A 12,491-nucleotide genomic window follows, 5' to 3' on the forward strand; every position below is an offset into this window, starting at 1 on the left:
TTTGGCAATTACTTCATATCAAGGATTAGATGAGGAAGAGGGCAAAGAGAAGAGAAACCGATGGAAAGAAGTGAGAGCCAGGGAGGAAGGTAGCAGATTCAGAGAGTGGACAGAAAAGCAAGAGAAACTGAGAGAAGAAAAAAGATTGAGGTCTCTACTGCACTGAGTGTTTTTCTTCTATAAAGGAGGCTTTGCTCACTCTCTAAACATGAGCTAGAAGACAACTCGAATCGTAGATCACAGGTGCAGCAAAATGCAGCCATTTCCACAGCAGCAGAGACCGAAAAACACTATGAATAGTTGATGATCAGTGTGTGTAGCCCACATGCAGATACTATTGTTACAACAGTCAATGTGATTTCCATATGTTTTCTTGCCTTTTCTTCAATTCCAGCCACAGACAGTTGTTGTCCAAAGCACTTCGTGCTAGATATTTGTGAAGAAAATGCACTTTGAAAAAGATCTCAACATTTTCTGTTGGTATGATTTTCTTTCTGTTCATAAAACTACAAATTATGTACCTATATACCAAATTATATCAAGCTTACCAGGTAATGAGCTGTCTGTCATTCTTACCTCTGGGATTTGGACTGTGTAGGGCTGCCCGTGAAAGGTTGGCGCATTATCGTTCACGTCTCCAATCTGGATGTTTACTGTGTCTTTGACCACCTGAGGGAGGAAACACCTTGGTAAAACTGTTCCAAAACCGCCTCCGCACATTACTTGACAGAGAACTGTTCTCACAGAAAATGTGTATTAGCCACACCAAGGCAGGATTCAGAGTGAAAGATAGGACAAGTGTGTGATAGATTACCCGCAAGGGAGAGTAGGTTGAATGTCTGTATGTTTCAGCAACTAAACTGTGTGGAGTGAGACAGGTGTCAGAATGATTACATGAGAGAAAGAGAGAAATATGGGTGAGAATGAATGCAAAAGACTGAAAGACAGACAGATTGAGAAAGAAGGTTTCTATGTAACGTGGTCAGGCTATAACCAAGTGTCAGTGTGTGACAAGGGGTGTCATAACTGTGATCACAGTGCAAATCTGTCTCTTACCTCTTGAGTGTCACTCACGTAGAATACGACCTGCATCTCTGACTTGGTCTGGTGGAGATATAGGCATACATCAACACAAACTTTGTATGAATTTGTGGTGCAAAGAAGAATACAAAAAAAGAAACCTGAGCATTTACTACATTCCAGTTGCTATTTTAAAATTTTTCTTGTTGTATTTTCTTGTACAGGGCTTTTGCTTGGGCAATATGTAAATGTATGCAGCAGTTAGTGGTATTGTTTGTTTGTTTGGTGTCTTTACCTCACGGTCAAGCTGTTGACGGAGCCAGACGACGCCAGTGTCCGAGGTCACTGAAAAATACTTCATGGCCTCTTCTCCTGAGATCCCATACACAAGTGGTTCAGCCTCAGGATCAATTGCGTTCAGCTGAGTAACTGATGAACCTGTCAAACAGAGAGTTTAGTATTGTCTAAGGTGTTTTGATAGCATTATATTATGTTCCTTTTCCGTTTACAGATGATGAACAATCAAACACAATATGAACAGTACCAGGCTCTTAAATTGCACATCCCTGTGCAGATAAACCATCAAAATCAAAAGAGAAAAGTTAAAGTCAAAGTTATTTCTGACAAAGTGAATTGACATGTATTCATCCCCAAACTAATAGCCACAAACCAATCCTGCTGTTACGCGTCAATTTTCCCTTTCCAAGGGGTCTTAGAGGGAAGCTCAGAATGTTAATCATGTTTTAAACTATATAGGTAGCTTCACTTGTCCCAACATCAGCTGAACTCCCACATTCACTCTTGTCTTGACTGATTATCAGCGTCAAAAGGTTTCCTTCCATGTGCAGTAAAATGGTGAACTAAGGACTTGCAAAGTTCTCATTTGTTAAGGTGAAAATGACTCCAACACATCTGAAACAATGGTGACCTGTATTATCACAGATTTAAACAAACAATTAATATCTGTCTGTTTGTTCTTGTAATGACACAAAGCATGATGGGACAAGCCTCAGCTCCACTTTTCACCCTATATCTACATAGAAATAGGAAGATGATTACATGATTTTGAAAAATACTGTAAATACACAGATCATACACATGCAGTGATTGCATGTACACCCACCTCTACACTCTCTTCTTCTATGTAGATGTGGCCAGACAATAACAGTGAAGCTAACTAAATCAAGACTGTCACTTGCGTACCAAAAAGCTTAACACAATGACCAATTAGGCTTCACAATCACACTCCCCTCTCGTTTTATTAATATACCTCATTTTCCTATGAAAAGGTGGCAAAAACGACTAATTAATATGACGATTTATGAACCCCTCTCATTGCGTCTAATGGGATTTATGCAAATTCAGCTGCTTTCAATATGAGTTATAATTTGGTTGAAGACTGTGCAAATTAAGCATTTTACCTTATAGTCATCAATAATAACTGTTTTTTTTTTCTCCTCTCTCAACTGTGGAGGAACTGTCTGCTCCATGTGGGTAGACATACACTCGACTGAAGCATAACAAATTGTCATTTGGGACTGAGACTGTTTGAGAGCTACAGTCTTGTGGAAGATTAACACCTACTCTGGAAAAGAGAGCTAAACCAAGACCAACCCATGAAGCATACAGTATGTGTTAGATTATTTGGTCAGCTTATGGAAAAGTGTGCAGTACAGAGGTGTGCTGTACTGCAAGAATATGTCCACTTGAACAGAATGTGTGTTCATTTGTATATAATTATAGATTTGGTAAACTATGCAATCTGAAAGTCAGGTTTTATTATGTGTGTTAATTTTACCTTAGGACACACAAAAGGATACATTTATTCTTGCAACTAAAGTTAGGATTAGGTTTGTTTAAGGGAAATTTTAGTTTTAGGGTTAGAATTTGGAATCACAGAAGATTTAGGATGAGTATAAAGAAAGGTCAAGGTTTGGTTAGATCCCAAACATTTCTCATAAGTACTGTATTGTGCAGTGTTATGTGTGTTTATGGTTAGATGTGGTTGTAGGTTTGTGTATAGTGCATCCTTCTATTACTTATCTGTAATACTGTGGCACCAAGTTCTATCCTCTGACAAATGATGCTATTTAGCAGCAAGTGATGCCAGTATTACCGTTATGAATGATACAGTGCACATTAACGTTGCCCCTCCCCTTCTCCTCTACTCTGCAACACTACTCTCATGACAAGAGCGATGGGCTGGAGGAGTAATCTCTCTACTTCACCTTTTTCTGTCCTATTCACCCTAAAGCTTTTAGTCTCTCTGCAAACTCAAATTTACAAGTCACACTTACTATTTTTTTTTTTTTTTTTTTATAAAATCTTTTTTCCAAACCACAACAGACCAACGTAAGGACATAAAGACATTTAGGTGCCAGCAAATACTCCTACCTATTGTACCATTTGTTGTTTCTGTCAAAACTGGTTTAATTTTGAAATTAAGGGAACACCTAGTATCAAGTATGGTTTAACTTGTTAGACATGTAGAGCAGAAAATGGCTGTGCTATAAGCGTGAAACCTGAAGAAGACTGACAGAAAGGAGGAGGAAGGGAAAAAAAATAAGTACCCTTGCTAACTTATAGCCACCAGCAGCCACGTTTTACTCAACCCAACCTTTTAGGAAAGGAGGACCAGTGGGGGCTCTAAATCAGCTGCTGTAGGACATCAATCCCTGATGGATCAATAGGAATTGCGCATGTGAGATGGGCGCTATGCTCAGGCCTGCCTTGGGGCCTCAGACCTAAGAAAGAAAAGAGGCTATAGGCCAAAGCCCTGTTCATTATGTTGGTGACATCGCTAGACCTCTCGTTCATCTGAGAGCTGATTCAGTGGGACAGACACTGTCAGGACTGCAATTTCAGGCATGTTGTGAATTATAGTTTTGAATTTTATGGTACACAGAGGCTTAACACATATATAGGCAATGTTCAGTTCACCCTCCATTTAAGCAGTGGCAGACAAAAAAAAAGATAAAGCCACCTCGAGACAAAGACTGACTATGGACGTCAAGGCAGAGAGATCTTTACCTGCTCTGAATAAATACTTGATGAAATGTCTTGAGGAGGGCCCAGTGAGCATCAGGGCTCAAGTCATGCAATAGGTATGCTGATGAGTCAGTATGATGCCACTCATGTTACCACACTATCTACTGACAAAGAGAACCTTCAAACACATCAGCAACGCCAAGCTGAAGCCACAGTGCCTCATATCAATCACTCCCATCACAAATTTGTGCAGGCAAATACTGTCTTCAGCTAAATAGCAGCATGAGCTTGTTCAGTACAGTGCCTGTATTTTGTTCTCTACTTTATAGTGCAGCATTTGTCACCTTATGGATTACCATGTGAAGAGAAATTGAACAGTATACTCTGTGGAGAGAAGCGATAATGGGAATCCTTCACATCTGTCACATAGATGAGTTGTGATTATGAGACCATGACTCTAAGCTACGATGCTGTATACTTTTCAGCATCAGATCCATTAGGTCTGGGATAACAGGCACAGTGCTAAACAGTGAGCTTGCAAAACCACATCCTGCTAATTGACTGTGTGCCATTATAACAAAATGGGTCTGCTGTTTTCACACAACTGTTACAGAAAGTGAGAATGTGATGGCATGCACTAGGATACCTGCATCGAACAATCTATACAGTCACACTGTAGTGGAGAAATGACACGGTACATTTGTTAAATTTTAAAAAATACACTGAATATTTGTTACCTGTGGTCACTGGAGTCCAAACACCAAATTATGAGAACAGCATGCTTAAATTCAAACTGTGTAAACATGAGGTGGGTATGAACTTTAGTCAGTCACTAACGATTTAAGAGAGGAACTGAGTGAGCTGTTTATTTGTACTCGTCACCACATAATGCAGCTTCTAACCAGAATCCTGTGTAGTCATACTGTACCAATGTACAACTCAAACTGTTCCAGTCAAATGGCTCAAAATGAAGCACTTTGAGGGTAATTTAGGAGTCTGATTCCATAAGGGGACTTATGTCACTGTTTTAAGATCATACTTTTAAGAGCTCTCCTGGGGGCACATGCATTAACTCGCACCCTCACCTCCAGTCAAATATATGATAAATTAAACTACTTTCTGTTTCTTTAGAAATAAGATGGAAATGAGTTGAAATCAACTCATCGCCGCTTTCTCTGCCGACGGTGCTGTGTGCTTCGTTGATGTCTATGAAATTAGGTTGCTTTTGGGAAACCAGTTGGACTTGGAAATAAACCCAGCAAATCTACCTGGAATGACAATAGCGTTGTGGTCAGAAAAAGTGCTTGGACCTTGATTTCCATACAAAGAGAGGTGTATGTGTTCAGGGGGCATCTTTAATAGCGAAAAATAGAATGCATACAGATAGTTTATTTCCCAGTAGCTTCAAAACAGCCATGGAAAATGACAGTAAAGCCTTCTCCCCAGGGAGGTCAATTAGACAGCTAGCAATAAAAAGAAAGATTGAAAGAAAGAAAAAGGCCACTGATTATGTTTGTAAGCCTTTGTGCCATGAATAAACAAATGCAACACACTCTCAAATTGAAATGACTGCTGCAGATGAGCACAATTTACTTATTAAATAAAGGGTATGAATTACTACTGAAGTTCTTCAAAGGAGGTTATATTTGTCTGTTTGAAGAAAAAGACTAATTTATCACACAGAAATCTTACATCTTAATAGTGCCTTTGAAAAACACATTTACCATATTGTAGCTCATTTTGTTCTCATTTACCCTTTCTCTAATCTTTGTTGGCCTTCTCCTCTATGTCTATGTGTGTCTGTGTGTGTATGGGTAAATGAGTACGCGTGTGTGTTTGTGACATCAATAACTGCATTGGGGAAGAGAGTTGAAGACAAATAGTGCCTAGAGTCTGGCTTTAAGTGACTCCTGTGTTTCAACAACACACACCACGAGAGTCCTTGAGGGGCTGTGTATTAATCCAACAGATTTATGACTAAATCTGTCACGGATGGAAGGAGAACACGTCTGCCTTTCCTTTACCCATTACTGAGAGAAATTCACATCTACCAGACCACATTGTACATACATGTGGGTACTTGGTTGTTAGTGAACAGACTGTATATACTAATAGTATGCACATACATTTATAATTAATACTTGTTGATACTCTTTAGACACATATGCACACACTTATGTTAACAATGGTGATGTCCTATAGTATAAATGATAAGTGTAAAGGAAGGGAAAAGAGACAAGGAAATCCTATGTTCAGTAACCTTTTGTTAATGTGGGTGAGAGTGTATTTTCTTAATTTCTATCTTATTAATATATTTACCACTTCAGTAGAAACTAGGCTACGGTCCATGGCTTGACAGACAGGAGAATCAAAATGTTGAAACTAATTGTTTACCTGTAATTCACGTGTAAAAAAAGAAAAAAAAAAACTTTTTCAAATCGTGTGAAAAAAACAGTGATGCACTGTCAGGAGCTATACTACAAATGGCAGAATCAAACAATTTGTGTAAAGTAAGACAAACTTGTACAAACATCAATGAATAAATACTAGTACTAATACTAGTAGTATATTTGAGGCTGACTTTGCTGTGTAGACGTTATTCATTTGCCTTGGCTGGTAAAATGTCAGATCCTTCACATATTCCATTTGAGGAATATCGAAAAGATTTAGAATTCCGCATGAAACTAATGAGATTAAAAAATTTTTTTCCCCTGTATCAATTATAACAACTATGATTAACACTGAATCTGCAGCCGTAACGTCTGATGTGATAAATGTTGGTGTCAGTGATAAATGTAATAAGTGCAGTGTTGGTTAATTTTTTGTAAAGATGCAAGACAAATTTCAAAAGTAATTCTGACAATAAAGTGAAATCAAAACAAATGAATACAATGAGAGCGACGGAGCTTAGTCTAAAGTGAACTGAGCAGGACGAGGCTGGACTGGATGTCCAGCCTAGGATTGGCTTTCTAGTACACCCAATTGGTTAAATGATGAAAACAATAAGGGACAAGGCTGTGACTAACCAATCACACTGCAAAACTCAGAGGACAGCGAAGGACATTAGTGAGCAGTCATCCCATGCATTGGTGAGGCGAGGCAAAACTGTCACTGCACATTCACACGCAGCTATGTTCACCCTCCGATCACGCAGAAAAGCTCTTTGCTCTTGCTATTTTTCTATTCCATCTCATCCCAGTCTTGTAGTTCCCCCAAGATCTCTCCTTCATTTTTGTCATCGTCTCGTCATGCTCCATCCTGCTTGCGGAGCCCAGACAGAGGGATGCGGGCAGCACTGATATGAGTGGACAGGTGGCTGTGTGCTTCTGAGGCTCCTGGAGTGACGGCTGAACCAGTCTAGCCTGTCGTTGTCACAAAAGCAAACGCCCACCCCAAACACATACGCTTCGACCCAACAAACCCATACCCAACATGTCCATCAGTACTGGCACTTTGTAACGCCTGCCCAATTCTTTCTTTTTCCTTCTGTCTTTGTGCTTTGCTCTTTTTATCCAGTTTTGCTGCTCATCTCAGCTTTTAATCCTGTTCTTATTCTGTTATTTGCCTCTCTCTTTCACCCTCCATACACTCACTCTCTCTTACAATGGCCCTCTGCTGACCTCACAAGGGCTGTCTATTACAAGAGAATGAGCTAAATCATGGTCGGGTAATGGAACATGCCACCTCCATTGTGCGCACACACACACACACACACCCACACCCACACCCACACACACACACACACACACACACACTAAACTAAAACAACAGCCTCTCCCTTTTGACCTTTTCCTTCCCGTTTACATGTTTATCATTTGGCCCATGTGTTACTGAAATATAGGGCTGATGTTGTTTCTGTCAGCCCTGATGATGTGGAAGGGATGTTGGGGAATGGCAGGCACTGGGGTCAAGAATGAGGCTGTGGCAACGCAGAGTTGACCTGCAGCCTTAGCTGTCACTGGCAGAGTGTGGAGTACTACCCCAGAAAATAAGAGCTTCCTTTATTGACAAATATAGGAATAACAAACGCATGTATGCTTAGAAAAGGGCAGCAATGTATTTGCAATATACAGGGACAATTAAATGGACACTATACCTTAAATATAGTAAATATTCAGTTTAACATGTATGTCAGGATTATTTCTTTTGCTATGATTTCTCAATTTTGAAACCGTTTGTTGGCCATATCTCCTTTATGACCATATCTGCTTTAGAACAAGTAACTATGTTGAGTTTCAATGTTACTTCAAAGGTATGAGAATAATCCCATGCCAAGTAAGATTACTAAAGCAAAAGAACAAACTATTCAGAAATTATAGACAGATGATAGATGGTCCTCCAAATCTCGCCCATCGAGTTACTCCCTTATCAAATAGCAGTTACTACTGCTGAATTTTAAAACTAATGTGGAAATCCTTTATGGATACAATAAGCAACAAGATTGACACCTTTCAGAGGACGGAAAAACACAGGTGCAGCTCACAATTAATGACAGCAGGTTCAATATCAGGATCTTGATAGTACTGACACATGGATTATTCACGACTTTGACAAGGTTTAACAGTTTACTGTACATCACCAGGACAGCTTAACATTTACAAAAGCAAAAACTATTTTAGATCTTATGTGCCTTAAAATATTAAATGACAAATGAGAGTTTATTTTTAAAAAAAAAACAATTTTTGTGTGTGTGTTTGGACTGATTTGTTCTGAAAGCCTTTCCTCTAGTTTGACTGATGGAGACTTGTCCAAACAGAGCAAATATGTAAGTATCCATTTAATATGTATGAATTTACATTGGGCTAGTATAAAGTGAATCATATTATTGAGGCACTACACAAGTTAGATAAACCTCAAGTTCTGTTCAAGTTAGATAAATCAAGTACATACAACCTTTTGTATAGGTTTCACTTTTTTGAGTGCAGGAGCAGCAAAATTGCCCCAAAAACAATGACAAACTAAGAACTTATCATATTGTTTTTACCGTAGATACTGTGTTGAATTAGCTCTATCTGCATGCTTATAGTGAAAGTAGCTTCTCTATTCGCTCACCCTAATTGTTCACCAACAGCTCTTTCTTTCTGTGATGCTTCTGCTCAGTCTTTTTTTTTCCTCAGACAACTTTGATTTATTTGAATTGACAGGAAAAACCCGGTTGATGTTGCAGCAGCCAATTCTCCAGACAAAGATGTTGGAGCTTTTCACTAGCTCACAAACAGCATATACAACAGCAAATGATAACACAAAAGAGGTCCTTAAGATCAACTTGCCACAGACAAATGGGAGACTAAGCTGCTGTACATTATTTCTGTTCCCTTTTCATAGATAACTGAGTCCATATGGTGTAACAGCTGTAGAATAGCATTGAGTTCCAGAGGCCACACTAGCATGTCTGATCCTGGTCAGATCCACTTCAGCTGAGTATAGCCAAATGACTGCCCAGGCCAGGGCAAGGCCAGATGGGCTTTGGAGTCACTAGTGCATCTCTATTTTGCTCTCTTACAGTATGCCCACCTGCTGTGAAGTCCCCCTCACCCTATCTTCCCCTCTGACAATATATACTCCCACCATGTGTGTTTCACTTCCACATCCACATTTTCTAGCACCCCATTTCATCTCCCCCATCCATAATAAATTAATAATAATAAAATAATTTATAAAGCACTTTTCTAAACACACGTTACAAAGTGCTTCCATCTCTTCTCTGCTTTCCTACACTCAGCTTTACAGCTACGAATACTGACATCTATTCAAGGCTGCTTGTTGCTGTCTTTACAGGACACATTGGCAATCTTTAGCAGCTGTTGCTAGAGCAGAGTCACAAATATTATTAAAAAGGCTGACAATATGTTTAACATGTCATGCACAAGAGATACCTTGCTGTAACATAGAAAAGGTACTATGAACTTTAGTGCTGACTGGCTGTTAAATGGACAGTTTAACAGTAATATTTTGAAGTACAGTGGTTGGATTGAGAAGTGTCAATTAAAACACATCTGAGATGGAATCTTTTAACTCCATGGAGTTTAGAGTCAATCCTAGAGTGAAGCATCTCCCTCTCTGACCATGCCTTCTTTTCCTTCTTATTTTGTGTCCTTCCCATCTCATTTTCCCCCCCTTGTCCTTTTTCTGTCTTATCATTCCCAATCCTATCTCCATCCCTTCCTTTAACTTGCTCAAAACTTGTATCGTTCTGTTGCTTTTAGAAGTGATCCACCACTTCCCCTGAGACATACAGGCAACAGCAGGAAGAGAGAAAAAGAGACACACAGTAAAATAAAGAGCATGAGAAAGAAGAAGACAGAACAGACAGATGCACATGAACGGGGTGGGAGGATGGGTGGTGGGGTGTGTGTGTGTGTGTATGTGTGTGTGTGTGTGTGGGGGTGGGGGGGCTAGGTCACTAGGATGGTCATTGTTTGAAAAGCTTGGCTGAAATTGTGCTCATACTGACCAACAGAGGACTGCAATGCAGACATGCCAGATTCTTGTGTGTGTGTGTGTGTGTGTGTGTGAGTGAGTGTGCGTGCATGCATCTAAATGTGTGTGTTTGCTACGCTGCTGCAGAATTCTCATGTCCGGCTGCTTCCATGACAGCTTTTTCTTTATCCCATAACACGCCACACTTGTTTTATGGATTATAAATGAACTCATTATGTGTAGCACTCATTAGTTTCAGGTCTTAATTAGCCAAAATTAATATTGTTTCCTGACAAAGACTTTGGCACAGCAAATTGCCAATTGACCTCTTTGGTTAATCTGAAGAGAGGGACAGGGTGATAGAAGCACTCATAAAAAATGAGAGGTGTTGAGCAACAGCTACTCAGTTTGGGGCAAATTTCTCTTCTCCTTTCCCCATCACACAAAAAGTAGCTTCTTTAGTAGACATGCTGCACAGGTTTGGGGCAAAATGATGAACAATACAAGTAACTTGATATTTAGTATGTTAAGTGTGAGTTTGTGTGGGTAGGCTAACATACTGTAGAAAAAACACAGTATCTTCCATGCACAAGGGCTGACAACAGAAAAGTCTGGGATTTGTTAGCAGCTGAGACTGGATAAAAACTACTGCACAGAGAAACAAATAGGAGAAAGAAAGAGACAAAGCGCAAGGATGTGGGTTAAGCAAAGGGAAAGACAGAGAGAGAGCGAGAGGTAGAGATGACAGACAAGCCTGCCTTATTCCTTAAAAATGATCCATGGTCCTAAGGAGGCCTGTTAAATGTCAGACACCTTCTTGGCTGTGAGATAAGAGAGAGTAGAGCAATTATACTGTACTCTCTCCAGCTCCCTGTCCCACCAGTGTGCAAGAATCACACACAAACACATATGATTGAACACACAACACACACTCTCTCACATGGCTTATTGGCCTATAAATAGGCTTACAGCTAACAAGCACAGATAAATAAGTCTTGCACATAACTTAGTGTAAGTGCAAGATGGAGAAAGATATAGGTCAGTGCTGAAAAGGCTACAGTTACAATAAAATCACCTTGCATGATGAGAGTGTTATCAGTGAGAGAGAGAGAGGATACAGAAGCGTATGAGTTTATTCTCCAGTAATGGAGAAGTAAGCAGATTTAAGCTTGGATCTAGTAAATGAGGGACACCGAGTACAAGCACCTTACTTGTCAATTGTGTTTGACACCAGCATTCTGGCCTTTATAAGAACAAATGTCAGTTTTATTGCCAAAAATGCCAAAGAATGCACACCAGCTGCAAATGACCGACACTGATATTAGAGACAGACATCTCCTACTGTATAACCACATCAAGTCGACATCAGAACAAATAAGTAATAATACAAATAATCAGACTGTCGATTTTGATATTCTAGAACTAATCAGATTTGTGGCAACTAAGACATTTTAAAATTTAGAATTATTAATCTGTTACTACTTCAAGTTACATCTCAGCAGCTGAAAAGGGAAAAAAGACCATTTTCAGCTGGCCTTGCCACTGGTCTTACACAAATCAGAAAATCTGGTGCATGTGAAGCGACAATGGCTGAGCAAAATATGGTGCTTGAAGTGCTCTAAACACAGGTTCTTTCTCTCAGCAGGAGCTCATTTTCAAGTAATATTCAGAACATTATGCACGCCCCAGTAAGAGATTTCTTTCTCCTTTGAAATCATCACTAGTGGTATTTGAGACCTAGAGCTTTCTGATTTTCAAAGACCACCAAGAGTTTTCATTGATATTTCATTTTTTCATCTTTTTTTTTCCTAATTTCTTAGACCTTCTATGTAATTGTAAAGATGGTCTTTTAGCATCTGTAAAAACAGTATTAGGAATCAAGGCCTGTTTAACAAAAAGCAACAATATAGTTGCACTTGAGTCACAAAATTAACTGCTGCATAGGTGTACGTCTAGGGGGGCACAGACAAAAAAAAAAAACAAACAAAAAAAACCCCACAAACACGGATGCAAGCAACATACACAAATAGACACACACACGCATCCCTCTTCCTCACGCTTAC

At 39.5% G+C, this 12,491-nt stretch overlaps 1 protein-coding gene across 1 annotated transcript in view; it reads right to left on the reverse strand.

The window, feature by feature from the left end:
* Positions 1-12,491, reverse strand: part of cdh23 (cadherin-related 23) — a 143,504-nt gene that overhangs the window by 104,237 nt on the left and 26,776 nt on the right. The window contains exons 4-6 of the mRNA XM_026354390.2: positions 1,316-1,458; positions 1,057-1,104; positions 577-669 (exon numbers count right to left, since the gene is read on the reverse strand). Of these exons, the coding sequence (XP_026210175.1) occupies positions 577-669; positions 1,057-1,104; positions 1,316-1,458 (284 nt within the window). The remainder of the gene's footprint in view (positions 1-576; positions 670-1,056; positions 1,105-1,315; positions 1,459-12,491) is intronic.

This window comes from Anabas testudineus, chromosome 15 (assembly GCF_900324465.2).
Source record: "Anabas testudineus chromosome 15, fAnaTes1.2, whole genome shotgun sequence".
NCBI lineage: Eukaryota > Metazoa > Chordata > Actinopteri > Anabantiformes > Anabantidae > Anabas > Anabas testudineus.